The 27,908-nt window shown below is 44.0% G+C and overlaps 1 protein-coding gene across 3 annotated transcripts; it reads left to right on the top strand.

Moving 5' to 3' along the window:
- Positions 1-631: 631 nt before the first annotated feature.
- Positions 632-27,908, top strand: LOC144278260 (complement decay-accelerating factor-like). 3 transcript variants are annotated; one of them, XM_077839503.1, is made up of 9 exons: positions 632-715; positions 3,160-3,345; positions 8,836-8,929; positions 12,648-12,733; positions 13,596-13,790; positions 14,836-15,015; positions 16,682-16,867; positions 23,167-23,196; positions 27,379-27,908. In XM_077839503.1, exons 1-9 carry the CDS (start codon positions 640-642, stop codon positions 27,432-27,434), a joined length of 1,089 nt encoding a protein of 362 aa, XP_077695629.1. In that variant the 5' UTR covers positions 632-639; the 3' UTR covers positions 27,435-27,908. The 3 variants fall into 3 exon arrangements, with proteins under 3 accessions (XP_077695629.1, XP_077695630.1, XP_077695631.1); XM_077839504.1 differs by lacking the exon at positions 14,836-15,015; XM_077839505.1 differs by lacking the exons at positions 14,836-15,015; positions 16,682-16,867.

Genomic DNA, 27,908 nt, shown 5'->3' with positions numbered 1-27,908 from the left:
AAGGGCTCAGTTACCTTTGAACCAGTTACTATTTTCTGGATTATACATTGCAATTATTTAATCTTCGTAGTAAGTCTGTAATAGCGACAGCAATACCCACTGTCCAGTGAAAATCTAACTTTTGGGTCATTGTACGGCAGCACTTTCTGTTAATGCTAAGGTATTGGGTGTATGCTAGCTACAGTGCTCTTCACACACATTTTACAGCTGGATTTGGTTTAAATGGTCTCCTACCAACTTCACACTACTTAGCACCTTGCAGGATCAGATGGTACAAAAACCCTTCCCCTACAAGGTGAGGCACCGGCGTCCGCGCGGGATGAGCCAGGCCGCGCCCCGCCCGCCCGCTCATCGCTGCAGGGAAACCCACAGGAGCGCGGCCGCGCCGCCCGCCGCCTCCGACCGGGACCCGAAGCGAGCTGGAAGCGGGGCCTGCCCGCCAAGGGCCCCGGCCGGGCCCCGCGTGCCCGTGAGCGGCGGCGCCCGGCCCGCCCGGCCCCGCCCCCCGTTGGGTCGCCTGGCGGCCGGCGCCGGCGGCTGTGTCAGAGCCTGCGGTTGCGGCGCTGAGGCAGCATCGTCGTGAGTCCGCTCCGCCGCCGCCTTCGCCCCGCGACTCTTCCCGCCGCCGCCGCCGCCGCCATGGTCTCGGGTCCGCGCTGCCCGCCGGGCCTGTGGGGGCTCCTGGCGCTGCTGCTGCCGCTGCCCGGGGCTCGCGGTGAGTGTGGGCGGGGGGGCCCAGGCGGCCCCTGCCCGGGCACAGAGTCCTCCCGGTCTCTCCCCCCCTCCATCGGTGCACGGCGCCCCCGGGCCTCCCCGTCCGGCCCCTCAGCCCGGGCTGCGTCGAGCTCGGCCCGCGGGGGGAGGAGGGGGCGAGGGGGCCCGAGCCGCGCGGCAGCGACAGGTGCCCGCTGCCCCAGCCCGGCCCCTGGGGCGAGCCCCGCGCCTCTGCGAGCCTCGAGCCCCCGCGAGCGCTTCTGCCTGGGGGCTAAACTCTGTCCCGCTGGTGGGAGTGTTAAGGCCCGGGGGCGGCGGCTGGGGGTGTCTCCTGTCGGTGGTTGGAGGCGGGCGTGGGGCGGGGGGGAGAAAAAGCCCCTTCGAAGAGCGGGTAAAGGTGCTGTAGCTGGCCAGCTTCAGTAAAACGAAGTGTGGGGCATAAGACTCCTAAAGACTGTCAAATGAGCAAGTTCCCCTGTTATAGCCTTAGCTTTGTGACTGTACAGACAGAGATATAAAACCTTTGTTAAAGCTAATGTTAAAATGATGTAATACACAGGGTAAGACAAGTGTGTCTGTATATCTGGGTATAATGCTTAAATGATCCAAAAGTACAAAATTTGGTTTGAAAGTCATAAGGTACATATAGTAGACAATCTGCAGTATCCCAAATTAAGGTTAACGTACTCACATCCAGTTATTTGGGTACATCACTCCTAAAAGGTTATACTAAGAGGAGCTTGTGGAAAGCAAATATAGTAATGAGTGAAGATTGTCCCTCAGTCATTGAGAATTTAGGGTCAGTTGCCACTTAGAAAATACAATACAGTACATCAGGAAGTTTTTCAGTTACTTTCCCCACTTTGCAAAAAGAAAAGGAGTACCTGTGGCACCTTAGAGACTAACCAATTTATTCGAGTGCTCCTTTTTTTTTTTTGCGAAGACAGACTATCATGGCTGTTACTCTGAAACCTTTCCCCACTTTGCTTCTCATTAGCACTTGTCCTCATGATTATCATACAGTTTCCATGCATCACATGAGAAATATGAAAGTTACCTGTCTCAGAGATGGCTTTCCACCAGCTGTTCTCACTTGTTCTAATGCCAGACATGTTTCGTGTATTCTTCTGTAGATTGCTATCTTAGTCTCCTTTGCCTGCTTATTAAGGATCTATAATCTATCCTGAAGGATGACCCAACACTCTCACAAATCTTGGGAGACAGGCCAGTCCTTGCCTACAGACAGCCCCCCAACCTGAAGCGAATACTCACCAGCAACCACATACCACACAACAGAACCACTAACCCAGGAGCCCATCCTTGCAACAAAGCCCGTTGCCAACTGTGCCCACATATCTATTCAGGGGACACCATCACAGGGCCTAATCACGTCAGCCACACTATCAAAGGCTCGTTCACCTGCACATCTACCAATGTGATATATGCCATCATGTGCCAGCAATGCCCCTCTGCCATGTACATTGGTCAAACTGGACAGTCTCTACGTAAAAGAATAAAGGGACACAAATCAGATGTCAAGAATTATAACATTCATAAACCAGTCGGAGAACACTTCAGTCTCTCTGGTCACATGATTACAGACATGAAAGTTGCGATATTACAACAGAAAAACTTCAAAACCAGACTCCAGCGAGAGACTGTTGAATTGGAATTCATTTGCAAATTGGATACAATTAACTTAGGCTTGAACAGAGACTGGGAGTGGCTTAGTCATTATGCAAGGTAACTTGTTGTCCCGTTTCCCCCCCCTCCCCGTCCCCCTCCCCCCGACGTTCTTGTTAAACCCTGAATTTGTGCTGGAGATGGCCCACCTTGATTATCGTACACATTGTAAGGAGAGTGATCGCTTTAGATAAGCTATTACCAGCAGGAGAGTGGGGTGGGGGGAGAGAAAACCTTTTCTAGTGGTAAACACCCATTTTTTCATGGTTTGTATGTATAAGAACATCTTCTGTATTTTCCACGGTATGCATCCGACGAAATGAGCTGTAGCTCATGAAAGCTTATGCTCAAATAAATTGGTTAGTCTCTAAGGTGCCACAAGTACTCCTTTTCTTTATGCGAATACAGACTAACACTAACACAGGCTGTTACTCTGAAACCTTCTTTCATGTCACTCTGTATGGTTGCAACCCTCTCTCTAAAACCTGTGGGTTGAGCAGTGTCTTGTTTTGCACAATATACTTACCCTACGTTACTGGGTGCAGTAACGGTGATGTATACATGGTAAACTTTAATGTACTGCAGTTTTGTATCAAGCCCATTCAGTAAACTAGCTTCAAGGCTCTAACGAAAACACGTACCTCCAAATTGTCCCCAGTAAAATCATATGTGGCTTCTCAAAAACTAGTATTCTGTTACAACAGACTACTGAATATCTTTCGTAGTTAACTTTTTCCCTTCCTTGTCTGTCTCTCTTGCTAGGCACTTGTGATTCTCCTCCAAGGTTGCATTTTGCTGAGCTGCCTGGGGTCGTGAACAATTCCTATCCTGTTGGGACCAAACTGAAATACTCCTGTCGCCCAGGATACATTTTGAGCTCTGGAAAGTCTCCTTTTGTTACATGTCTTGAAAATTCAAAATGGTCAGTAGAAGCTGAGTTTTGTGAAGGTGAGTATCTTTGTTGCTTTTCCATTTCAATTGATGAGCAAGCCATCTTGACACAGTTAGGAATCTCTCTTCTGTTGGGTATCTCTCTTCTATTGGCATATGAAAAGAAGGCAACTCCCATCTTTTCCTGTGCTGTGTATTTATACCTCTCTACTGAATATTCCACTCCATGCATCTGATATAGTCAGTTTTAGCCCACAAAGGTTTATGCCCAAGTTAATTTGTTGGTCTCTAAGGTGCCACAAGGACTTCGAGTTGTTTTTGCTGATACAGATTAACACAGCTACTGCCCTGAAACCTATTACAATTAAGTAAAACGCTTTGGTGTGCTAAGTGTCTGTCCTTTTTGAAACATTGTAGTTGCTGTATCCCTGATAACGAAATATCCTGAATTCACTGTACTAAAAGTAAACCCAGTATTGAATAATGTCTCATAGAATATCAGAGTTGGAAGGGACCTGTGTTACAAACTTGGTCAAAATAGTAATTCGTAACAAAATTTAGAGAATTCTCCTCTTGGCTTCATTGCTAAGAGTACGATAAGATTTTTGCAAGTTTTCTCATCTCAAGACTATAGATGCTATATTCCATGTAACTAGTAAGGATATCTACAGTTGGATGCTAATGAAACTTAACTCTGCCTTCTTGTGCATATGTTTTAAATTATGACTGAATTTGTTGTATTGAATACTGATGAGACTTCCTTGATTAGCCTCAGACTCACCTACTCTGGCCTGCTGGCTAGAGAAAATACTTTAAATATAGGCCCTGATTCAGCAAAACACTTAGTGCATTCTTAAGTCCCACTGACTTCGGCGGGCCTTGTTTTACTGAATCGATCAGGCCTTAGTAGAGAGGTCGCAATTTTTACATGCCTTGTCTGCATTGAGAGATTTTTCCCAGTGGAGTCATAAAAAGTGCCAACGTTATCTTTGCATGGATTCAGGATATCTGTATCAAACTCCATATAGATATGGTGAATTTTTGAAACAGTTCATTTTTCGTGGGAATAAGTCTACTGCGGGAGAAAGCATCACAAATAACTCTTGTAGGGGCAGAGAAAAGCTCTTCCACTGAGCTTGACTGAGGAACATGAAGTTTTTAGCTGTCTAAAATCAGGATTCACATAGCAAGAAAACGACTAACAAATATTTACCAAACGCAAAACAAGCCTGTGGAACGTTCTGCTACAAAATGGAGGCGAAGAACGTGGCAGGATTCAAAAAAGGATGAGACACTTAGAACCTGGTCCGGCAAACACAACTGTGCTTAATATTGCTCGTGTGAATAGTCCGCTGCTTCGTAGAGTTTAATGCTAGAAGGGATTGTTACATCACAGGCGACTTACATTTCACCAAGTTATCCCTTTTCTGAGGCCAAAAACTTGTATTTGACGAAAGCATATCTTCGAGAAGGACATCCAGTCTTGATTTATAGACTTGCAGAGACTGAGAATCTGCCATTGCCTCTGGTAATTTGTTCCAGTGGTTAGTCACCCTCATATTAAACACTGCCGCCTTATTTCCATTTTGAATTTGTCTGGCTTGACTTTCCAGCTCTTGGTTCTTGTTCCGCTCTTCTCTGCTAGATTAAAGAGCCCTTTAGTAGCTGGTATCTTCTCCTTGTGAAGGTCCTCAGATGCTATAATCAGGTAGGCTCACAGTCTCTCGACAAGCTAAACAGACTGAGCTCTTTAAGTCTCTCACTATAAGGCATTTTCTCAGGCCAGTGAATAGCTTTTAGTGGCTCTTCTCTGCACCATCTGCAATTTTTCAACACCATTTTAAAAAAGGGGACACCACACCTGGGTACAGTATTCCCGTACGGGTCTCGGCAATGCTATATACAGCATTGCTATCATCTCCCTACTTCTTCTTCCCTGTTCATAGAATCCTAGAATATGAGGGTTGGAAGGGACCTCAGGAGGTCATCTAGTCCAACCCTCTGCTCAAAGCAGGACCAATCCCCAACTAAATCATCCCAGCCAGGGCTTTGTCAAGCCTGACCTTAAAAACGTCAAAGGAAGGAGGTTCCACCACCTCCCTCGGTAACGCATTCCAGTGTTTCACCACCCTCCTAGTGAAAAAGTTTTTCCTAATATCCAACCTAAACCTCCCCCACTGCAACTTGAGACCATTGCTCCTCGTTCTGTCATCTGCTACCACTGAAAACGGTCTAGATCCATCCTCTTTGGAACCCCCTTTCAGGTAGTTGAAAGCAGCTATCAAATCCCCCCTCATTCTTCTCTTCTGTAGACTAAACAATCCCAGTTCCCCCAGCCTCTCTTCCTAAGTCATGTGTTCCAGTCCCCTAATCATTTTGGTTGCCCTCCGCTGGACGTTTTCCAATTTTTCCACATCCTTCTTGTAGCGTGGGGCCCAAAACTGGACACAGTACTCCAGATGAGGCCCCACTAATGCCGAATAGAGGGGAACGATCACGTCCCTCGATCTGCTGGCAATGCCCCTACTTATACATCCCAAAATGCCATTGGCCTTCTTGGCAACAAGGGCACACTGTTGACTCATATCCAGTTTCTCGTCCACTTTAACCCCTAGGTCCTTTTCTGCAGAACTGCTGCCGAGCCATTCGGTCCCTAGTCTGTAGCGGTGCAAGGGATTCTTCAGTCCTAAGTGCAGGACTTTGCACTTGTCCTTGTTGAACCTCATCAAATTTCTTTTGGCCCAATCCTCTAATTTGTCTAGGGCCCTCTGTATCCTATCCCTACCCTCCAGCGTATCTACCTCTCCTCCCAGGTTAGTGTCATCTGCAAACTTGCTGAGGGTGCAATCCACCCCATCCTCCAGATCATTAATGAAGACATTGAACAAAACCGGCCTGAGGACCGACCCTTGGGGCACTCCACTTGATACTGGGTGCCAATTAGACATGGAGCCATTGATCGCTACCCGTTGAGCCCGACAATCTAGCCAGCTTTCTGTCCACCTTATAGTCCATTCATCCAGCCCATACTTCTTTAACTTCCTGGCAAGAATACTGTGGGAGACCGTGTCAAAAGCTTTGCCAAAGTCCAGGAACAACACGTCCACTGCTTTCCCCTCATCCACGGAGCCAGTTATCTCGTCATAGAAGGCAATTAGATTATTCAGGCATGACTTGCCCTTGGTGAATCCATGCTGACTGTTCCTGATCACTTTCCTCTCCTCTAAGTGCTTCAGAATTGATTCCTTGAGGACCTGCTCCAAGATTTTTCCAGGGACTGAGGTGAGGCTGACTGGCCTGTAGTTCCCAGGATCCTCCTCCTTCACATTTTTAAAGATGGCCACTATATTAGCCTTTTTCCAGTTGTCCGGGACCTCCCCCGATTGCCATGAGTTTTCAAAGATAATGGCCAGTGGCTCTGCAATCACATCTGTGAATACATCAAGGATTGTATTAACCCTTTTTTCTATAGGATTGCAGTGGGAGCTTCAGTTGATTGTCTGCTGTGATCTCAATCCTTTTCAGACTGGCTCCTTCCCAGAATATAGTTTCCCCGTTCTCTAGGAACAGCCTGCATTTCTTGTGCCTGGATGTATAATTTTGCGTTATACGGTACTAGAATGAATTGTGTTTGAACGGACAGAGGGAGTCCAGATTGCTTTGTAGGACTCCCCCAGTCTGTGTCACCTGCAAATTTTGTCAGGAGTGATTTTGGTTTACTTCCAGTCAACTGATTAAAATGTTGAATAACAGCAGGTCTAGGACCGATCCCTGCAGAATTCTACTAGAAACAGGTTTGTTTGATAATGATTCCCACTGATGTGACTGCTCCTGGAGATGTCAGTTAGCCAGTTCTTGTCTGCAGTGGTGTTGCAGCCGTGTCAATCCCAAGATATTAGTGAGACAAAGTGGGTGAGATAATATTTATTGGACCAACTTCTGTTGGTGAGAGAGACGAGCTTTCGAGCTTACACACCATGCTTCTTGGTCTCAGAAATGTATTCCAAACCTGAAGACTAGCTCTGTGTAGGGTCGAAAGTTTCTCACCCACAGAAGTTGGTTCAATAAAAGATATTGCCTCACCTTCTTAGCCAATTCTGGATTAGATCAAACAAGTTTATTAACTACAGAGATTTTAAGGGAATGCAGGTAATGAGGCATGAGTCCGAAAGGTGACAAGAGAGGTCAAGATAAAGCACAAGTGGTGCTCAAGTTAAAAAACGCTGTTAAATTCAAAATGAAGTTTTTCTTACCGTATGCTCTCAGCAGTCTTGCTGACCAAACTTCTTAAGTGAGGACCCCTTCTTCAGCTTAGTTGGTGCTTCCTTTGTCTCTTCTAGTGCAGTGAGTGGATGGATGGAGTGAGAGGGAGGAGGGGGTGCCTGGGAGTTTTTGTTGCTCCTTTTTTATAGTGTCAGTCCCGCCCCTGGGAAAACATTCCCAGCTGACAAAAAGTCTATCGGGAAAAGATCTTCCCTGCTGCTTTTCCTCTCTTTTTTGGAGGTTTTTTTCTTCCTGCTTGATGACTGCTTGTTGCTTAAATGCAAATTAAGCAGAGCACAGGTTCCTTTGAGACAGTCCTGTTTGCCAACTTGTGCTGTAGGTTTGCAATATGAGTTAACATTATACAGGGAAATCTTCTAACTTCAAAGACAATGTTACCATGCATTTTATCAGGGCAATATTGACCAGTAAACTATATGTTTTCAGGTTTCAGAGTAGCAGCCGTATTAGTCTGTATTCACAAAAAGAAAAGGAATACTTGAGGCACCTTAGAGACTAACAAATTTGAGCATAAATTTGTTAGTCTCTAAGGTGCCACAAGTACTCCTTTTCTTTTTATACATTTTCAGATGATGCTTCACAAGGCATGCTCGGTATAAAGATTATTACAGCAGTCTCTAGGGTTTGGACACAGGTACATTCTCTTACAGAAGGATTTCTTTTGTCCCTAACGAACTTCAAAATCTTCTCCTTATTGTCTGTAACCATGCCACTTGTGAGACTCTCACTGATGTCTTTAGTGCCCCATATAAATTTTTACATTTCGTAACTTACGCCATCTATCCTTTTTTTTTTTTTTTTCTTCTATGTCTTATGTTGCTTTTTATTTGTAATTGCTGCCAGTTGAGGTCAGTGGGTCTACCCACATGAATATGGTTCTGCATATGAGTTTTCAGGATCTGGGCGTTAACGTTTACAGTATGAATATTTGCGCTTATACTAAATCTGCAAGGGGATCTTAAATCTCTTGTTTCAGGATATAAGGCAACGACTATCTGTGTGGGATTAGGAAGCATCATCCCACTTCCACTTCTCCTCACTTCCCATGGGCATGTAACAAAATTATCCATAATGTGGGTTTTAAGCTTTCTTCTTTAGCCTTTGGTGCTGACTGCTGTCGTACAGGACAGATACTGGACTGCAAGACCATTGGCTTTGATCTGCCATGGTATTTGCTGTGTTAGAGGGTGCAAGTTAGGATATCCCCTTTTTCCTATTAAGGTAATCTGAGGTAACACTAATATTCGTCTTGTTCTCTTCTAGGAAGACGATGTAAACCACTCGAACTCGAAAATGGCAGGAGTGATATAACGGATCTCCGGTTTGGTGCAAGAGCAAACTTCTCCTGTGATGAAGGGTGAGTGGCAAATTGCTTCTTTGGACTAATTAATAGAACCTAGACTGGTGTAAAACTGCTGTTGAAGTCTGGCAAAATGAGGCAAGAAAGCCTGCTTAACTTCAAGAACATAAGTGAGTGGTGTGCTATAAATCTGTATCCATGGGCTGGGGCCCTTGTTAAGAATTACACCTGCGATTTTCAAAGGAGTTGAAGGAAGATAGCCACCCAGCTATGGTTGTCATTCAGTGGGAGATGGGCATCTAACTCGCTCAGGTGCTTTTGAAGATGGCAGCCTAGAGCCCTCAGGAGATCCTCCAGCAGGGGTTGGGTTATGATATTGAGAGTCCCACCTCAGGGGTCATGTGGCACTTACTGACCCGTGCCATCTCTCCCTTGTTACAGGGGTTTCTGTGAGGGTGCTGGGAGCTAGTGGCAGAATATTGCCCATAAAATGCAGCACCAGGTAGAGGCAGACCTCTTCCTGCTCTACAATAGCGAATATTTGTCTGTCCCTCCCTTAGAGATGTCGGTATTCCCCAGGATAGCATCAAGTGCAGTTGTTGCTTTTGTCCATATGGGTTATGTTGCCAGGCCTTGGGGAATCAAAAATAGCTTGTGACTTCCTTGCGCTGAGCAGGTGTGTTTTGGATTTTTGAGGTCTCAGAGTTGAAGGCCAGAAGGGACCACCCGATCCTCCAGTCTGACCTCCTGTATATCACAGACCACTAACACTTCCCAGAGACCCACATACTAAACTCAACCAAAATGTAATCTAAAATACTACAGCCCACAGGAGCTTAGACCATTATGTGCCATGGTCAGAGAACAGGAGGGCCTGAGGTGCACAAATTCCTCGGGTCCCTGTCATGGCAAGGAAATGTGGAAGTGAGATATATATTGAGATAATCCTGGCAATTGACTTGCACTCACATACTCCAGAGGAAGGCAAGAAAACCCCCAATGTCACTGCCAATGTGACCTGGGGGGAAATTTCTTAACAACCCCATATACTAGAGCCTGAGCATGTAAGTCAAGCACTGAGGTGAGAGTGGTTGATGCCACCTCAGAGTCCTGGCCTTCCCCATCCAGTGTCCCATTTTCAGCCATGGCTATCCCTGATGGTTCAAAGGAAGGAGATAAAAGAAAGCAACTCAGAATACGTTTGGTGTGGAATCCCTTCCTGACTGCTGCAGGTGCCTGGCTGAAATCCGGACGCGTGAGCCTTAGGAATGTAACACACACACTGGAAACAAACCCCAGGGTTGCTGAGCCCTGCCATCACAAGCAACCTCATCATATAATTGCACGCATAAACTTGTCTGGCTCTCTCTCAAACTAAGTTACCCCACAACTACTATTGGATGACTGTTCCTGAACCTTACCTTTCCTATGGTTAGAAACCCTCTAATTTCCAGCCTGAAGTTGTTCGTGGGCAGTTTTTACCCATTGTTCTTGTGGTAGCATTGTACGTAATTTAAATAGCTTGTGATACAGCATGGCCAGAGGGTAGTAGGAGAGTGTTAGAAGGGAGCCTTATTCCCTGTAGAAGGAAGAAAGTTCGCTGTAGATTAATTAGAACGCCTGAAGCCAGTCACCTGATAAACCATCCCCCCACCCCCCAGCTTCAATCAGACAAGGAAAGGAGTTGAAGCAGAGTGGATGAATGTTGGAGCAGAGAGCAGTTTGGAGGGAAGCAGAGGAGAGTTTGGAGAAGTGTTGCGGTGGGCTAAGAAGACCAAGACCCTAGGTAAAGGGACACCTGGTTTGTGCAGAGGGAGGGCAGGAAGCCCCACGAGCTGAAGGGCAGGAGAGGGAAGTAGCCCAGAAGAAGAAACCACTAGTTTTAGTGGTTTACTGCTTTCCCTAGGGCCCCTGGGCTGGGACCTGGAGTATAGGGCGGGTCCAGGTCCCTCCCTCTCCACTCCACTCCTCCTCTAGGACACTCGTGGGGCAGTTAATACCCCAGTTCAGGGGCGAGAAAGGGTGCCCTGAACCCTCCCGAAGAAGAGAGCGCGCGAGACCCATCAAAGTAGTGCCGGCAATTTTCCACAGGCTCTTCGCCCTCCCTGCTAGTTGAATGGATTGCATTGCGGGGGCACACAAATGACAGGAATGCAGGTGTTGTGTAGAGTTTTGTTTTTCTGTATCACAGCTTTAGGTGGCTTGTCCAAGCAGCAGAGATTGGACTCCCAAGGGATATTTGGGGTGGTGGGAGATGTCCAGGCCCAGTCTCAATTAGATGTATCTGGGCATGGGGAGGTAACTCCCTGGGGCAAGGCAGGCTCTCCGGCTGCACAGAGGTGGGAGTTAAATCCCTTGGTTTATCCTGTAGATTGGTCCATATCCTGCCTTCTGGATGAAGTAGGTTTGATCCACAGAAATTTCCAAGCTCTTGTTGAAGGAATTGGTGACTTTCTGTACAGTAGCCTATAGGGGCCTCATGCTTTGGAATTATGCAGGCCTATGAGGTCTGTGTGCTTAAAGACCACTGGTTAGATCTTGGACAGTTACGATGCTTGAATTTTGAATATGGAACAGGGAGATGGCAAGTGGGTGACCGCTCAGGGCAGCTGTCTTGTCTCCCATTACTGCTGTTTGCAGGTTGTCTTTGGGTGTAATTCTGTTTTACAAACTAGCAGCTGCTTGGGCCCATCTGTGCGCGCGCGTGCTCTCTCACTGTTCCCTGCCTTCACAGGACATTGATTTCTTCAAGTTCTTTCACTTCAATTTAATCGAATGCTAAGTGTGTTCTGTAGTGAAGACCAAGTGTAAGCTTTGTCAGTATGTTGCAACTTTGTGTGCTGGGTTTAGCTGGACCGTCAGCTCAATGGACTTGGAAATGCAGTGCTTTTGGCTAAGCCCTCAAGGGTTAACACATTGTTATTAATGTAGCCTCACACTCTACAAGGCAGCACAAATGGAGAGAGGAGGCACATCATGGCAGAGAGAGACAGTCTCACACATACACACGCATGTGCGTGAGAGAGAGAGACACGTGTGTGCATTGCTCCTTTAAGTACGCTGACCCCAGTTTAAGTACATTGCCTTTTTAAGTAGATCAGCAAGTTGACAGCAGTTGCTGGCAGCAAGCTCCCTCTGTCCTGAGCCCTGTCGTGTTCTCCCCCATCTCTCTGAGGAGAAGGGGTACAGCGGGAGGGGGACACCCTGACATTAGCACCCTTCTTCCCCCTCCACCCCCGCACAGCAAGCAGGAGGCTTCCGGGAGCAACTCCAAGGCAGAGGACAGGAGCAGCACAGGGCAGTGGGGGGAGGGACGGCTGAACTGCCCGACAATTGATAGCCTGCTGGGCGGCTGCCACACAGGGAACTTAGGGGAGCTGATGGGGCGGGGCGGCTGCCGGTCCACCCTGGTTCGAAGCCCCCACCAGCTAGCTCCAACGGGCTGCTCTTTCTGCAAGCAGTGGACAAAGCAGGCGGCTGGCAAACAACGTTCTAAGGGAGCATTGCGCAGCTTTAAACAAGCATGTTCCCTAATTGATCAGCAACGAAACAATGTTAACTGGGACGATGTTAAGTGAGGCGTTACTGTAGCTGTACCGACGTAGATGTGTACTGGACCTGGCCTCCGTGTTCCTTGGTCCTGTGGTGTTAGATGTATCCCTTTTTCAATGGTTTGTCTCCACCTACTGGCAGAAAGAAACCATGTTCCATCTTTCTGGACGGGGGACTAGTTCTTTGCTTCCATGAGTCACAAACTTGAACCTTTTTTCTTTAGGTATAGATTAATTGGACCGACTTCTGCCCAGTGTGTGATTGTGGGAAATGGAGTTGATTGGGATACGGAGGTTCCACTTTGCCAAGGTAAAGCCATTTAATGGTTTTAAGAACAGTTCACGTCTGGAGATGATGCAGCATAGCTGGCGCTTCAGAGGAGTCTCTGTTCTTCCTTTGGCATTTAATCCAAATGACAGTTTTGTTGTGGGGAGGAATGAAATCGTACTGTGCTTCACCATGGTGTTTAGATGACTCCTACAGAATCTTTTTTTTTTTTTTTGGGTACCTTTTAGATTATTCACCTGGCACTGTTTTAATATGCACAATCCAACAGGCCTCATGGGTCCTCTTCACTATTGTATCTGTGTAATCCTCCTGTTCACTATGTAAAAGGCATGATAATGACTCCAAGAAGTTTTGATGCTTCCCAAATGTGACTATCCACTTAAAATCTGAGGCTCTTTTGGAGTGAATCACAATTAATTTGCCTCTACCTTAATTTGATCTCTTGAATGCTTTCTGGGCTTGGTCTATCAATGATGCTGCTGATGTCCAGTCTAGTATCAGCTGCTGCTAAAAGAACTTTTCTAGCTTAGTTTTCTTCTGGTGGAATAATACTACATCTCGAGATGCCAGGCAAGAGGTTCTGGCTCCTTGAGGCTAATGTTGGGAAGGAGTGCGCTCTGCTAAGGTCATCTTCCAGAGCTGGTGTGTTATGGAGCATCCTCCTTGAACAATGGACGTACTGGGTTGGGTCAAGCCTAAAAGCAGACAAACCTTCAGAATCTGAAAGGGGTGTTGCTTCAAATGTTAAAATGGAATGTTAAGTACGCTTCCAAATGAATAAATAGCTTTTTGGGGGGATCTGAGACAACTTTCTTAGTGAAAACTCTCTTTGGTTCACCTTCAGTGGAAACTTTAATTTTCATGTTGACATTCTTTGCTTCAGCAATACCTTGTCGTCCACCTCCTGATATCACCCAGGGATCCCATAATGGTCAGAGTGGAGAAGAGTTTTCCTTTGGCTCAGCAGTAACTTACAAATGTGACCCGGGCTTGTCTCTTATTGGAGAGGCCTCCATTCATTGTACAACGAAAGATCATTTCAATGGAGAGTGGAGTGGGCCTGCCCCTGAATGCAAAGGTTAGTAGCGTCTGTTTTTTATCCCCTTCTTATTCTACGATCACCTTCCAAGAAAAACTCTATTTTGATTGCTAAGTAAACCCATAAACCTGAGGAAATTCAGTTAGTGCTTTGTCCCCCTAAATACGTATCATGAAAACTAGTTACTGTTGAAAAACTAAAGAATGACTGACACTTCATGAATTATTCCTGGAAACAATTTTTGCCTCTAATACATCCTGTGTTTTTTGTCTCCCCTCAGTGTTCCAAGATTGAAGTTAATTCTCAGTTGATAAACTCTTAAACTAAAGTTTTGCTTTTATGCCAGTATCCTTCAACTCAAGTGCTAAAGGGGAGTGGGCAGAGAGAGAGGCTTACAAGCAGGATTGTTTGGCAAGCCTCTTTTTCAGAACTCTCTGGGAGGGCTCCTTGGCAGTGAAGGCTCAGGCTTCTGTGAATTCATATCACAGCCATAAAGTTCTTCGGAGGGGGAAATAAAGGTCATTGTACAATCTTCATTTTAGTGACGGCAGTGCTCCTGCACACTGTTCCATTTCGCTAACAATGCATTTATGTATTTGGTATTCAAGCAAGTGCCACAACTTGGTTTTATCCTTTCTGAGTTACCCAGCCTAACAGCTGGGATTGAGGCTTTTTCAGAGGCGTTAGGGCAGGTTGGTCATCTTGCTACTTAATATTAACTCCCCCAAAAGCAGGGAAGTTCAGTTCCAGAATGTCATTGTATGTACATCTCTTCTAGTGTGACCCAAATTCCGGATGACGTCGTACAACGATGATGTTTAACTCATGCAGTTTAGTGGAGGGTGGGGGAAGGGGTGGGATAGCCATACAGTTGGGTGCTGTGGTGTATGTAGACTAACATCTTTTTAAAGGAAAAGATCCAGAGTTGTATAACTTTATTTTGAAATACATTTTGGTACCTGCTGTAGTCAAGTATCAGGGTGTTTTCGTCTTTCCTTTAATTCTCCCCCACGCCCCCATATCCCAACACACACTACATGCTTCCTGTGCCAAACGTTCTTATGCTGGTACTTTTAATTTTCAGTGGTCAAGTGTCCAGAGCCAGAAGTTAAAAATGGAAGAAAGCAATCTGGGTTTGGACCGGACTATTCATATGGAAACGCCGTAATATTTGCATGTGATTCTGGCTACACTCTGCATGGTAGCAGTTCAGTTAGATGTGAAGCTAACAATTCTTGGGTTCCATCTTTGCCAACTTGTCTACGTAAGTATAAGCAGTTGTGTTGAACCTTTTATATGCTGATGTTTAGCAACGTTAAAATAATATAAAGTTTGAGTGTCTGTGTCCCCTTTTTGTCATCGGCATAACACATACTACACCTACAGCTTCCCCTCCAGGAGGAACAAAAGATACTTCTGGTGAGTTGGAAGAACTTTTGGCTATTTAAAGCTTCCAGTTTTTTAGCATGTAGTTTCTACAAGACTGAAAATGGCAGTGTGAAATTCACGAAGTACATTTCATCTCTAAGTTCTGGAGCAGCTTGCGTGTTGGCATGTGGCTGGGTGGCTGATGTGGAACCACACTTCTGCTAGCCTTCAGCCCCTGGGAGTGCTTTTGCCCGGGAGAAGGCTCATTGGAACGGCTTCTGCCTTGGAGGTTAAACTCTGTCCCGTATCGTGAGATAGCGTTAATACCCAGTGCCTGCTGCTGTAGGATGAGGAATGTCTCCTGTCGTAGTTGGAGGTAGGCTAGGGAAAAGAAAAAGCCACTTTGAACAGGAGGTAAAGGTGCAGCTTCTTTGCTGTACCAGTTTCAGTAAAACAAAGTTTAGGGTATAAGACTCCTAAAGATTATAAAATGAGCCAGATCCCCTGTTACAGCCTTAGGTTTGTGACTGTACAGAAATAGATTAAATTTTTTTTATTAAAGCTAACGTTACAAAGATCTAATGCACACGTTAAGAAGAGAGTGTCTGTACATCTGGGTATAATGCTTAAATTATCCAAAAATACAAAATTTGTACCTTATGACTTTGAAACCATATAGTACATAATCGACAGTATCCGAAATTACGGTTGTTAAATTCAGTGATACGGTTAAGGTATTAGCATCCAATTATGCAGGTACATAACTCATAAAAGGTTATACTAAGAGTATCTTATGGAAAGCAAATATAGCAACGAGTTAATATTGTCCCTCGGTAATTGAGAATTTAGGATCGGTTGGCTGTTAGAAAATACAGCTGCAGTTTCCACGGTATGTATCTGATGAAGTGAGCTGTAGCTCACGAAAGCTCATGCTCAAATAAACTGGTTAGTCTCTAAGGTGCCACAAGTACTCCTTTTCTTTTTGCGAATACAGACTAACACGGCTGTTACTCTGAAATATGTCGGGAAGTATTTCAGTTACTTTCCCCACTTTGCTTCTCATTAGCACTTGTCCTCATGCCTGTCATGCAGTTTCCATGCATCAGATGAGAAATATGAAAGTTACCTGTCTCAGAGACAATGCCAGACATGTTTCGTGTACTCTTCTATAGATTGCTCCCTTAGTCGTCTTTGCCTGTACGTCACCTTCTTTCATGTCAGTCTGTGTGGTAGCAACCCTCTCTCTGAGCCTGTGCTGCATTAGATCATAAAACCTGTGAGGTGGAGCAATGTCTTGTTTTGCACAATGTACTTACCCTACGTTATCATACACGCTCAGGGTGATGTATACATGGTAAATGATGTAAAATTTTAATGTACTATAGTTTTGTATCAAGCCCATTCAATAAACTGGCTTCAGTGCTCTAATGAAAACAAGTACCTCCAAATTGTCCCCGATAAAATCATTTGTGGCTTCTCAAAAACTAGTATTCTGTTACAACAGACTACTGAATATCTTTCATAGTTAACTTTTTCCCTTCCTTGTCTGTGTCTCTTGCTAGGCACTTGTGATTCTCCTCCACGGTTGCATTTTGCTGAGCTGCCTGAGGGAGTGAAAAATTCCTATCCTGTTGGGACCAAACTGCAATACTCCTGTCGCCCAGGATACATTTTGAGCTCTGGAAAGTCTCGTTTTGTTACATGTCTTGAAAATTCAAAATGGTCAGTAGAAGCTGAGTTTTGTGAAGGTGAGTATCTTTGTTGCTTTTCCATTTCAATTGACGTGCAAGCCGTCTTTTATTGGGTAAGTGGTTCACAGTTCAACACTGGTATCCATAAAAACTTTCTAAATACATTTTGGACAGTTCTTTGTTATATTAGTGGTTGACTTCAGAAAAAAAAAATCAGAATGCTTCCATGTCTTTGTAGGCTTCTTTAAGAGCAGCTAAAATGCAAAATTCCAGTAACTTTAGCCTTCTGTGCTGCATACTCTGAAATAGGTTTCAGAGGAGGAATAGGTTTACCACATTTCTTCCTGGTTTTTAGGCCTTGTGCTGAATATCTGCCTTTCTAGAACATCAACATCTTGTGTAGTAGTAGATATAAACTTGAGAATAGTGCAGTTCTTCTCTCCCAGAAACCCCACTGTCCACATAATGTGCGTGTGACTAACTGGGAGACATTCAGTGCACACCAGTGAAGTTATTGGAATTTGATACTCTACCTATCGTAGAAATTTTACCTATCGTAAAATGATGTTTAACTCATGCAGTTTAGTGGAGGGTGGGGGAAGGGGCGGGATAGCCATACAGTTGGGTGCTGTGGTGTTTGTAGACTAACATCTTTTTAAAGGAAACGATCCAGAGTTGTATAACTTTATTTTGAAATACATTTTGGTACCTGCTGCTGTTTAGGGAGCTTATTGCTTTTGAGTAGCCATGTTAGAATGATGTAAAGTTTGAGTATCTGTGTCCCATTTTTGTCATAGGCATAACACACACACAAATTTTATCAAAGCTAATGTTAAAATAAAATAAAATAAAATATATAGGTTGGTGTTATAAATATAAAGGGAAGGGTAAACCCCTTTGAAATCCCTCCTGGCCAGGGGAAAGCTCCTCTCACCTGTAAAGGGTTAAGAAACTAAAGGTAACCTCGCTGGCAGCTGACCAAAATGACCAATGAGGAGACAAGATACTTTCAAAAGCTGGGAGGAGGGAGAGAAACAAAGGGTCTGTGTGTCTGTCTATATTCTGTCTTTGTCGGGGATAGACCAGGAATGGAGTCTTAGAACTTTTAGTAAGTAATCTAGCTAGGTACGTGTTAGATTATGATTTCTTTAAATGGCTGAGAAAAGAACTGTGCTGAATAGAATAACTATTTCTGTCTGTGTATCTTTTTTTTTTTTTTTTTTTTGTAACTCTAGGTTTTGCCTAGAGGGGTTCTCTATGTTTTTGAATCTAATTACCCTGTAAGGTATCTACCATCCTGATTTTACAGGGGGGATTTCTTTATTTCTATTTACTACTATTTTTATTAAAAGTCTTCTTGTAAGAAAACTGAATGCTTTTTCATTGTTCTCAGATCCAAGGGTTTGGGTCTGTGGTCACCTATGCAAATTGGTGAGGCTTTTTATCCAACATTTCCCAGAAAAAGGGGGGTGCAAGTGTTGGGAGGATTGTTCATTGTTCTTAAGATCCAAGGGTCTGGGTCTGTAGTCACCTAGGCAAATTGGTGAGGCTTTTTACCCAACCTTGTCCAGGAAGTGGGGTGTAAGGCTTTGGGAAGTATTTTGGGGGGAAAGACTCGTCCAAACAGCTCTTCCCCAGTAACCAGTATTAGTTTGGTGGTGGTAGCGGCCAATCCAAGGACAAAGGGTAGAATATTTTGTACCTTGGGGAAGTTTTGACCTAAGCTGGTAAAGATAAGCTCAGGAGGTTTTTCATGCAGGTCCCCACATCTGTACCCTAGAGTTCAGAGTTGGGGAGGAACCTTGACAGTTGGTAAAAGAGTGTCTGTACATAGAATCATGGAACTGGAAGGGACCTCGAGAGGTCATCTAGTCCAGTCACCTGCACTCATGGCAGGACTAAGGATTATCTAGACCATCCCAGACAGATGTTTGTCCAACCTGCTCTTAAAAATCCCCAATGAAGGAGATTTCACAACCTCCTAGGCAATGTATTCCAGTGCTTAATCACCGTGACAGGAAGTTTTTCCTAATATCCAACCTAAACCACCTTTGCTGCAATTTAGGCCCATTGCTTCCTGTCCTATCTTCAGAGGTTAAGAAGAAGAAGATGATTTCTCCCTCCACCTTGTAACAACCTTTTAAAACTGTTATGTCTCCTGTCAGTCTTCTCTTCTCCAGACTAAACAAACCCCATTTTTTCAATCTTCCCTCTTAGGTCATGTTTTCTAGACCTTTAATAATTTTGTTTGCTCTTCTCTGGACTCTCTCCAGTTTGTCCACATCTTTCCTGAAATGTGGCGCCCAGAACTGGACACACTATTCCAGTTGAGGCCTAATCAGTGCGGAGTAGAGCGGAAGAATTGCTTCTCATGTCTTGCTTACAACACTCCTACTAATACATCCCAGAATGATGTTTGCTTGTTTTGCAACAGTGTTATGCTGTTGACTCATATTTAGCTTGTGATCATCTGGGTATAGTGCTTAGCTTGTTTACAAATATAAAGTTTAGTTTTTAAAAGTCATATGATACATAGAGCACATAATCAGCAATAACCCCAATTTAGGTGAATCAATTTAACAATACAGTTTAGATATTAGAATCTGAATACTCAGGTACATCTCTCTCTTGAAAAGTTGTGCAGAGATTTGGTCGTGGAAAGCAAAATCTATCAATGAGTGGAGATTGTCCCTCAGTAATTGAGAATTAGGTCGGTTGTCCATTTAGAAAATACGATCCATGAGGAAAGTATTTGTTACTTTCCTGACTGCGCTTCTCAGCGGCACTCCAGCTCATCCCTCCTGGTATTGCCGATGTCCAGTGATGTGTTCTACGTAGATGTTCCTCGACCACCTGATGGCATCGGACACCATGAGTTGCCACATCAGCCGAGTGTAGCGTTAACCGAATCCATATTATTTCAGCACTCGCTCCTTACTGGGGTCCCATGCGCCAAGGACTCTGACAATCAGTGCGTTTGTCTGGACCTGGTAACCCTTTGCTCTCAAGGTTTCGGCCAGAGGGGCGTATTTCTCTACCTTTCAAGCTCGGGCATTGTAGAAGGCCGGGATCCTGTTCTTGAAAGCCATTGTGATGTCCACCATGATCTTCTTCCGGTCCTTGCTGGTGATGACAACGTCTGGTTGCAGTTGGCTGTTGGTTCCGGGGATGGCGGAGTTTACGGCAACCTTCCCCACTGGTGGCGGGATGGCTCTGGCCAGGCGACCTTGGATGGCATTGTGTTGCAGCTGCCAAGCTCTTGAATGGGGCTTGCAGCTACACAGGACGTGGGGTAGCGTCTCGTTGGCGTAGCTGCACTTCCCGCATCGCTTGTCCCTAATCCCATGGTGTGGACGGCTCCGTTCAGTGGGACGCAGTTGAGCTGGGCCCTGTGGCTGCACTTCCAGTTGGCAAATTGGGTGAAGCTGCTCCCAGGGAGGAAGTGGTTGCTGGGTCCCACTTGCACGTCACCTCAAATGCCTTGCCCTGGTCCGGCTTCCGTTTCAGGTTTTCCACGTATTGGCAGCAGGTGGCATCCTTCAGGGTCCTCTCCGGCATGGTTCTAGCTCTCGGAGTGATGATAGCGTGATCTGTATTCTTCAGCTGTGGCACCAGGACTCCCAGCTCCTGGCATTCCTCGCATCAGATCCAGTGGCAGCCAATATGTTTCTCCAGTCGTCGCGTAGTGTTCCGGGCATGAGTCCAGAGTAAAGCCGAAGTCAAGAGGAAGACTCATAGACTTTAAGGTCAGAAGGGACCATTATGATCGTCTAGTCTTACCTCCTGCACAAAGCAGGCCACAGAATCTTATCCACCCATTGTTGTAACAAACCCCTAACCTATGTCTGAGCTATTGAAGTCCTCAACTCATGGTTTCAAGACTTCAAGGTGCAGAGAATCCTCCAGCAAGTGACCCATGCCCCACACGGCAGGGAAAGGTGAAAAAACCCCCAGAGCCTCTGCCAATCTGCCCTGGAGGAAAATTCCTTCCTGACCCCAGATATGGCGATCAGCTAAACCCTGAGCATGTGGGCAAGACTCACCAGCCAGACACCCAGGAAAGACTTCTCTGTAGTAACTCAGATCCCACCCTATCCTAGAGGAGGAACCTGCAAGAGACTCTGCCGAGGAGCCAGAGGGGGAAAATAACCTGGGCATCTACAAGACTCTCATCCTTGGCTCAACAGTCTTGAGAGGATCAACTGGGTCCAACAGGAAGAGGGGGATGGAGCGGAGTACAGGCCTGCGACTGGTCTGGGAAGGAGCAGTTAAAAAGCTTGGTTAGAGAAGTTAGGGTGGAATGAAGAGGACAAACCAGGCTGGAGGGGGTGAAGGATGGTGTTGGAGAGAAGAAACATGAGGCAGGGGTGTGTTGGGAGAACTTACAAACGAAGGGAGGTAAGGGAACAGTTTGAAGGCATAGGTGGGATGAGACGACAGCTTTTGAGAATTGGGGAGACCATGTACCAAGCGAGGGAATAGATGCTTACAAGCTCCTAGGGGGTGTGGCACTCCAGGCATGTTGACTTGGCTGAAGATAGATCATCTTGAAAACTGTACTATAATACTAATTATTTTGTGTAGGAGTAGATGGCTTCTGGTTCAAAGAATTAGTTCTTGGCATGGCTGTACGAGTAATGTGTCCGCATGCATGTGGACACTTGTCACTGTGCAAACTCAACAGAAATCCTAAGGAAAATGAAATGGGTAAAATAGCTTGTCTGTGTTGCTTAGTTGAATAGTGTGCTAGCAGGTAGTGCTTGATCCGTCGACGGGGGAGAGAGAAAAGGAGCAGTCTTGGGACTCAGTTTTAGCATGTTTTGTTGCAAACTAACTTTGTAAAATCGCTCTCTAGTTGTCTTGTCGCCTTTGAGGTCTTTCCCTGCATGGCGTGGCTTTGTTCAGCATATTCAGATAAGTGGGTTGCTTCTGTATCGTCTTGTAAATCTCCTTTTTTTTTTTTTTTTTTTTTTTTTCAGAACCTACTCTGAACACAACCCCAAATGGCCCAAAAGAAAGCCCAGGTAAACCTGATGATAAAGGGAGCGAAAAAACCGCTGTGCTCAGATACCTAGAATCCTCAAGGTGGTTGGTGGAGGCGTTGGTTTACACATTGAACTGGAGCATTCTGTACACTTACTTCAATTTGCAAAAAGAAAAGGAGTACTTGTGGCACCTTAGAGACTAATACAGTTGTGCTCACCTGAATGCCCCTTATGCCCAGGTGTGAATTATAAGACTGAGGCTGGAATTAAATTCCTATACCTAGGTAGTAGTCTTGTCTCCCACCCAGAACTACCTCTTCCTTAATTCCTTTTTCCCCCACTGGTCTGTATGATAATACCCACCTGCTGATGGCCACTCACTCAATATCTCTCTCTAAAATGCCAGCTCTATGAAACTGTCAGTCTGAATTCTGCACAATAATGGCACAGGCAGCTACAGGCTTAACTGGTAGTCAAGTGTCAATGATGAGAATTCAAAAATTCTCAGTGATGAATACAGATCCGATGAGATGTCTACTCAGTTCACTTTTTGTTCTGTAAGTAACGGTTAGGCTTGAGTTGACTGATCCTCTGGTAATGACAGCAGGAGTATCAAAATAAAAATACCACTCTTCTCCTGTTTCTGCTCTGCTCCCAAATAAGTACAGGTTGGCAAAGAACCTGATGTCACTAATCCTGTGGTTACGTGTAGAGGCCTGTTTTGTGGTAGCTGATCCAAACACCGCACCTCTAGTGACTTTTGCTATAGGTAAAAATTTGGCTGACCAGTGCACAGTTTGTGTGCAGTGTTTTGTTGTAGCCATGTCGGTGCCAGGATATTAGAGAGACAAGGTGGGTGAGGTGATATCATTCATTGGACCAACTTCTATTGGTGAGGAGAGACAAGCTTTCAAGCTTCCCCAGAGCTGTTCTTCAGGTCAGTGCAGAATTTGGCAGCTGAGATCCTGAAAGTGTCTGGAGGGGAGGGCCCTCTGGTCTCAGAAGGATGCATAAGAATTCTGCAAATGAGAGCATTCATTCATAATAGAAGAAATCTTTATAGAGGTTTTGCCCTGTCAATTCTCAGGTCTGTCGTCATGTGTCTATTACAATGTACAAGTAATAGGCAGCTTCTCCAGGTATCCTTTCTTCTTTCAATATTGAATTATCTAGGGGTCAGATCCTGGTTTCCAGTATGCCTTATAAATTCTATAATTTGCATGATGGTATTAATTTGAGTCTATTTGTTTAATTTAGCGTGTGGTTTAAGGTACTAAATGTTGCACCAATAGGAATCAATGGATTCCTATAGTTAGCTGGCATTCATGTAATGTGTCACTTCAGCTCACCTTGCACTTTTTTTCTTTCTAGGGCTGAACACTGGTACCATGATTGCTATTGGTAAGTAATTTAAAATTTTAAAAAATAATTCAATGCATAGACTTTACATGGTAAGATACGGTAATAGCATACAGTATTTATGTTCCACTTCATTTCAAGCAATTTTTTCCCCGCTGCTTCACTACGTGAGGCATCTACTCCGGGTGAGAGAGTTTTTCTGTTCCTGTTTTATGTTTTGTCGAGTGGTGCCATGTAAAAGCTCATGAGGCAGATGCTTGACTTATTAATGTTCTTTTAACATAGGATGTTTAATGTAGGACTTTTGTGTGTAATACTAGAAAAAGTTGCCCTTAAATATCCATCTTACCCTCAGCCCATCTCCTCGGTAGCCTGAGGGTGTGGGCAGGGGAACACGGCAGAGGCTCATTGCATGTAGTCACTTTTGCACAACTTAGTAAGTTCAGCCGTTAGATTAAATTTTCAGTATATTACTTTAAAATAGGTTTGTCAGCTTCTACAAATCACTCCCTTTACACAACCAAGGACAATGAAAAGCTCCATTTTTAAACTGTAGATCCATGTAAAAAGGAAAAATTGGGGCGCGTTCAGCTTGGCCAGTGGGAGGGAAGGGGGTGGGGATGAAGGGTGGTTTGAAACGTAGTGTGTGTGTCTACGCTGGAGCTGTGACTTTGAGCTCGGGTGCAGACATATCTGCGTTAGCGCTGATTGAGCTGGAATGCTGAAAACACAAGCGTGGCTGCAGTGGCACTGTACTTGGATGGCTGTCTTGCCCCTCGTGCCGCCACAGCTATGCTTCTGTTTTCAGCATGCTAGCACGGAGCTATGTCTGCCCGAGTTGGAGACTACATCTCCAGCTCCAGCATGGACACGGCCTTAGCGTTTCTGTCCCAATCCCCCAACCCAAAGTGTCTTCTCTCTTTTGATTTTCTTCTCCCATTAACAAAATAGGAATACTTGAGTTACCCTCAAACTAGGTGTGCGACCCAGAGCCTTTTCCCTTGGACCCCAAGAGATTCAAGCCCAGAATGTCTTCAGAAATGCCTGCAACACTTTCAGGCTTGTAAAATGTGAATATAGCAAACTAAAAACGTAATCCTATTGATCTGCTGTCCAAGTTCTGCTCGCTACAGTGTTCACAGTGAAGATTTTGTCTTGCTGCTAATTAATACTGTGTAAAAGCTTTTAAAAATGGCTTTAAAATGAAAAACTACCATTTAAAATCAAGTTCCCTTGGGCGCCATGGTTTCTGTAGTGCCTTTTGATTTGCACCAAGATCTAGTTTCAGTCTAAATTTCTTTGTGTTTAGCCCTGACTTTGCAAGAGACATCTTAGATGCTGTGAAGCCTGCTTTTTACTGTTTTACAATTTTTAGAAATGGAAGTATTGCTTGTTACCTGTGTAGGCAGAGACTCAACTCTACCCATCCACATCATACACATTCTTAGCTTACAGGATATTTCAGCAAAGCACCTGCCTAATATCTTTTGTAGGGTAAATGAGAATTCTGATGCTGAGGCTTATTTTGTCCTTAATCTGTAAGCAAAGGCCAATGATCATAAGCCTTTAACAACACATGGTGTCCCATGTCGTTTCTAAGCTAATGAGATGTGCAGCATCCTACAACTGTTAACTTAGAACTGTCTCCAGCTACACAGGTAACTGACTTGAGAGATCCTTTCTGCTTGCCATCACTTTTATCATTGTTGGAGGAAAAGATACTCTCATTTAAAATGGGCTATTACTGCCAGAGTGTAAAAAATCCAATATCAAGAAGACTTGCAAGTAACATGTTACTATGTAGTCTCTCTGACTATGAAAAATAAGGACTTGCTAGGATTTAACTGGGAACAGTTTTGAAAGAGAACTATCCTAAATGAGGTAACTCGTTGTCCTATAAATTTTAACCAGAGTTGTGTATTAAATAGGAAAAGACACACATATTAGAGAAGAAAATTGTCTATTGTTTTTGTGTTAACTTAATCCCAGAGACCGTTCGCTGTCTGAAAATGTAAAGCCATAGGTTTTTCCAATGGTTTAACTTCAGTTTTTAGGAAACAATTTTAAAAGCTTTATACCTGTCTTTAATTAAATTGCATATTGACCAATCATTTGCCAAAACTATTAATAACTCTTTTCAATGTTTTCTAGGAGAGCAATATGCTTAAATAAATCTGAGACTTCATTCAGTAAAGGGGTTCTAGCACGTACACTAATTATAAATGAATCCTATATACCCAATCATGTGAACCTGAGGCTTGACAGACCTGTTTGCTGCAATCCCCTGGGGATGTTTGATTGGCAGAAATATGAATATTAATATTGATAAGAGGCATGAGTTAAAACTGTGCCTCCTTTCCGAGGGGCACAGCTGGGTATCTTGCATATAGGTTTTTACCTTGTGTGGGATTTCTTTCACAATTGAGTTTTAATAGAAAATTGTACATAAAATTTTAGAAAAGATTTTTGGATTTGAACATTCTCTTAGAGTTTGCAACACACTGCAATGCTTCATTGTGCTAGTGCTTAGAAAGTAAAAAGAAAAAAAAATCCCTATGTGCATTGAAAGAAATGCAAAAGTAAATAGCATTAACTAGTTTTTTTAAAAAATCTTTCTTTTTTTAATGATATGGAAATAACGTGTAAGGATTTTTTTAAACCACTTAACCTCACGAATATAGAATTATAGAAGGGGGTGTGTGGCTGGGGGGAGTCTGTCGAATCATCCTGTCCCTGCAAAGGCAGGATTGTTCTCTACAGTACTTTTCTCTACCATTTTAGTCCATGCTAGTTTTAAAAGTTCCCGGTAATAGGGCTTTCACTACTTCCCCCTGCCCTTCCCCCCCACCCTCCCAAAAAAATCCATTGCCGTCAAAAATTTTCCTAATATTCAGCATCAGTTTTCTTCGGAGTTCTAATGATACAAAAAGCCTCCTTTTAAGGAAGCAAAAGCAACTTTGATTTTTACTCTTGAATTCTGGAGTCATATTTTATGGAATTAGTTTCTCTCCTTTCCTGCTGTTGAGCCCATATGATGCAAAACAGCGCTTCAGTGATCTACAGGAATGTGGAAAAAAACCTTGCTTGGGTCCAGAAAGGTGTTTTAATAGAAAATATTTACTTCAGTGTGAAAAGATGGTGCGGTTCTGATGAACCGTTATCTGCAAGAACATAATATAACTATGCAACATATCAAATTGAGACTAAAATTACTTTCTTAGGTTACCTTTGTTCTGTGGCCTGAACAGATATGTTGAATGTGACACTTATGTGAATATCCGCTAAATTCTCCATTTCTATGGAACCATTCTGTCAACCACAGCAGTTATGAATGCATTGTGTACCTTATGTCCTTGTGATGTAACTTGTCATTAACAGCTCTGTCTTAACACATATAAACGTTACTTCAGTATATTACCATTTTGATGATATAAGAACAAATATTTTCTCCAGAAGAATATTAATGCTACAAAGCCCATGTTGGACTTTCATTTCTGATGTAAGGTTGCAATTCTATCCTTAAATCCGAGACTTTATTCAGTAGAGGAGTAGCAGCATACAGACTTTACATTTCAACTTTTAGCTGGTACAGTTTTGTGTGCGGAGCTCTCCAGCAGGCAGGAGATGTTAAACAGATCTCTGCTGAAGAGCTCAGGTGGTGTGGTGTGTTTCATAGTGGGTTCACTGTGAAACCATGGGCCCTGACAGTGTACAAAAGTACTGTTGACTCTTCAGTAGTACTCTACGTGGTATTCTTGGGGTGTACAGTTGAATAAGATTCTTGTACAATGTGAGTGGTCAGTGGAAGAAACAAATATGTCCTAAAAGAGTGTTATGTTATAGATGACCCCCTTGCCTTTCCAGTGCTCTAAACAGCTGAGCGTTACGGGGGGGGGAGCATAGATAGTCCAGTTCTCCTGTATTTAGGATATGTAATAACTAGCTTACCACTGTTTGCCAACTTTGATTACAGATTAATCCTCCTCATGAATTTTTTTCTACCTCTCTTCTGTTTTGGACATGGCCTCTGAGAAGAAACAGCATGAACTGTGCTTTAATTGGAAATGAATTTATAATTGTGTTAATGGAACTCTAAAATTAACTAAACAAATCTTTCAGACAGAATATAAAATGAAAACTCTCATTATCCTAAACATGGGGAGTGAAATCAAGATATTATGCATTTTTACTTTGGTTATAACTTTCTTTCTTTTGGTTTTTCAGGAAAGATGCGTGTCATTCTTGCCGTGCTGATTACTAACTTGTTCATCAGACAGTGAATGTGATACTGGAAGAAAATGGAAAAATTGAAGCAATCGTCATATGCTTGTACTAAACTTTTCTCGTGATCCAGATTCCTCTCATTACAGTTGTGTTCAGGGTTGTGGATTTTGCTGTTGCGAGCGAGAGCCTGTTGAGATTTCTATTTGGAGGTTTCTATTTTGAAGTATGTATTATCCCTTTTAAAGTACAGATTTAATGATGCCAAAGATACTCCTTGAACTGCTGCCGGCTTTTGTTTAATTCAAATTTATCCTCAGTTTCAAAATCAAATCTCCAGAATAATCAGTGTTCCTTTTGCTCTCATGTCCAGGAATCTCCAAAAACAACAATAACAGACAGCCCCAAACTACTCTTACCCCAAGGCTTATATTTAGTGTGTCCTCAGTGTAGCATCCCAGGGTGAAGTGCATGGACGTGTGCAAGACTCAGTGTGGATTCTGAACACCTATCAAATTTTTTAAATCCATATT

Source organism: Eretmochelys imbricata, chromosome 21 (assembly GCF_965152235.1).
Source record: "Eretmochelys imbricata isolate rEreImb1 chromosome 21, rEreImb1.hap1, whole genome shotgun sequence".
NCBI lineage: Eukaryota > Metazoa > Chordata > Testudines > Cheloniidae > Eretmochelys > Eretmochelys imbricata.
The sequence above is the reverse complement of the archived record's forward strand: the minus strand, read 5'-3'. Positions and strand labels throughout refer to the sequence as shown.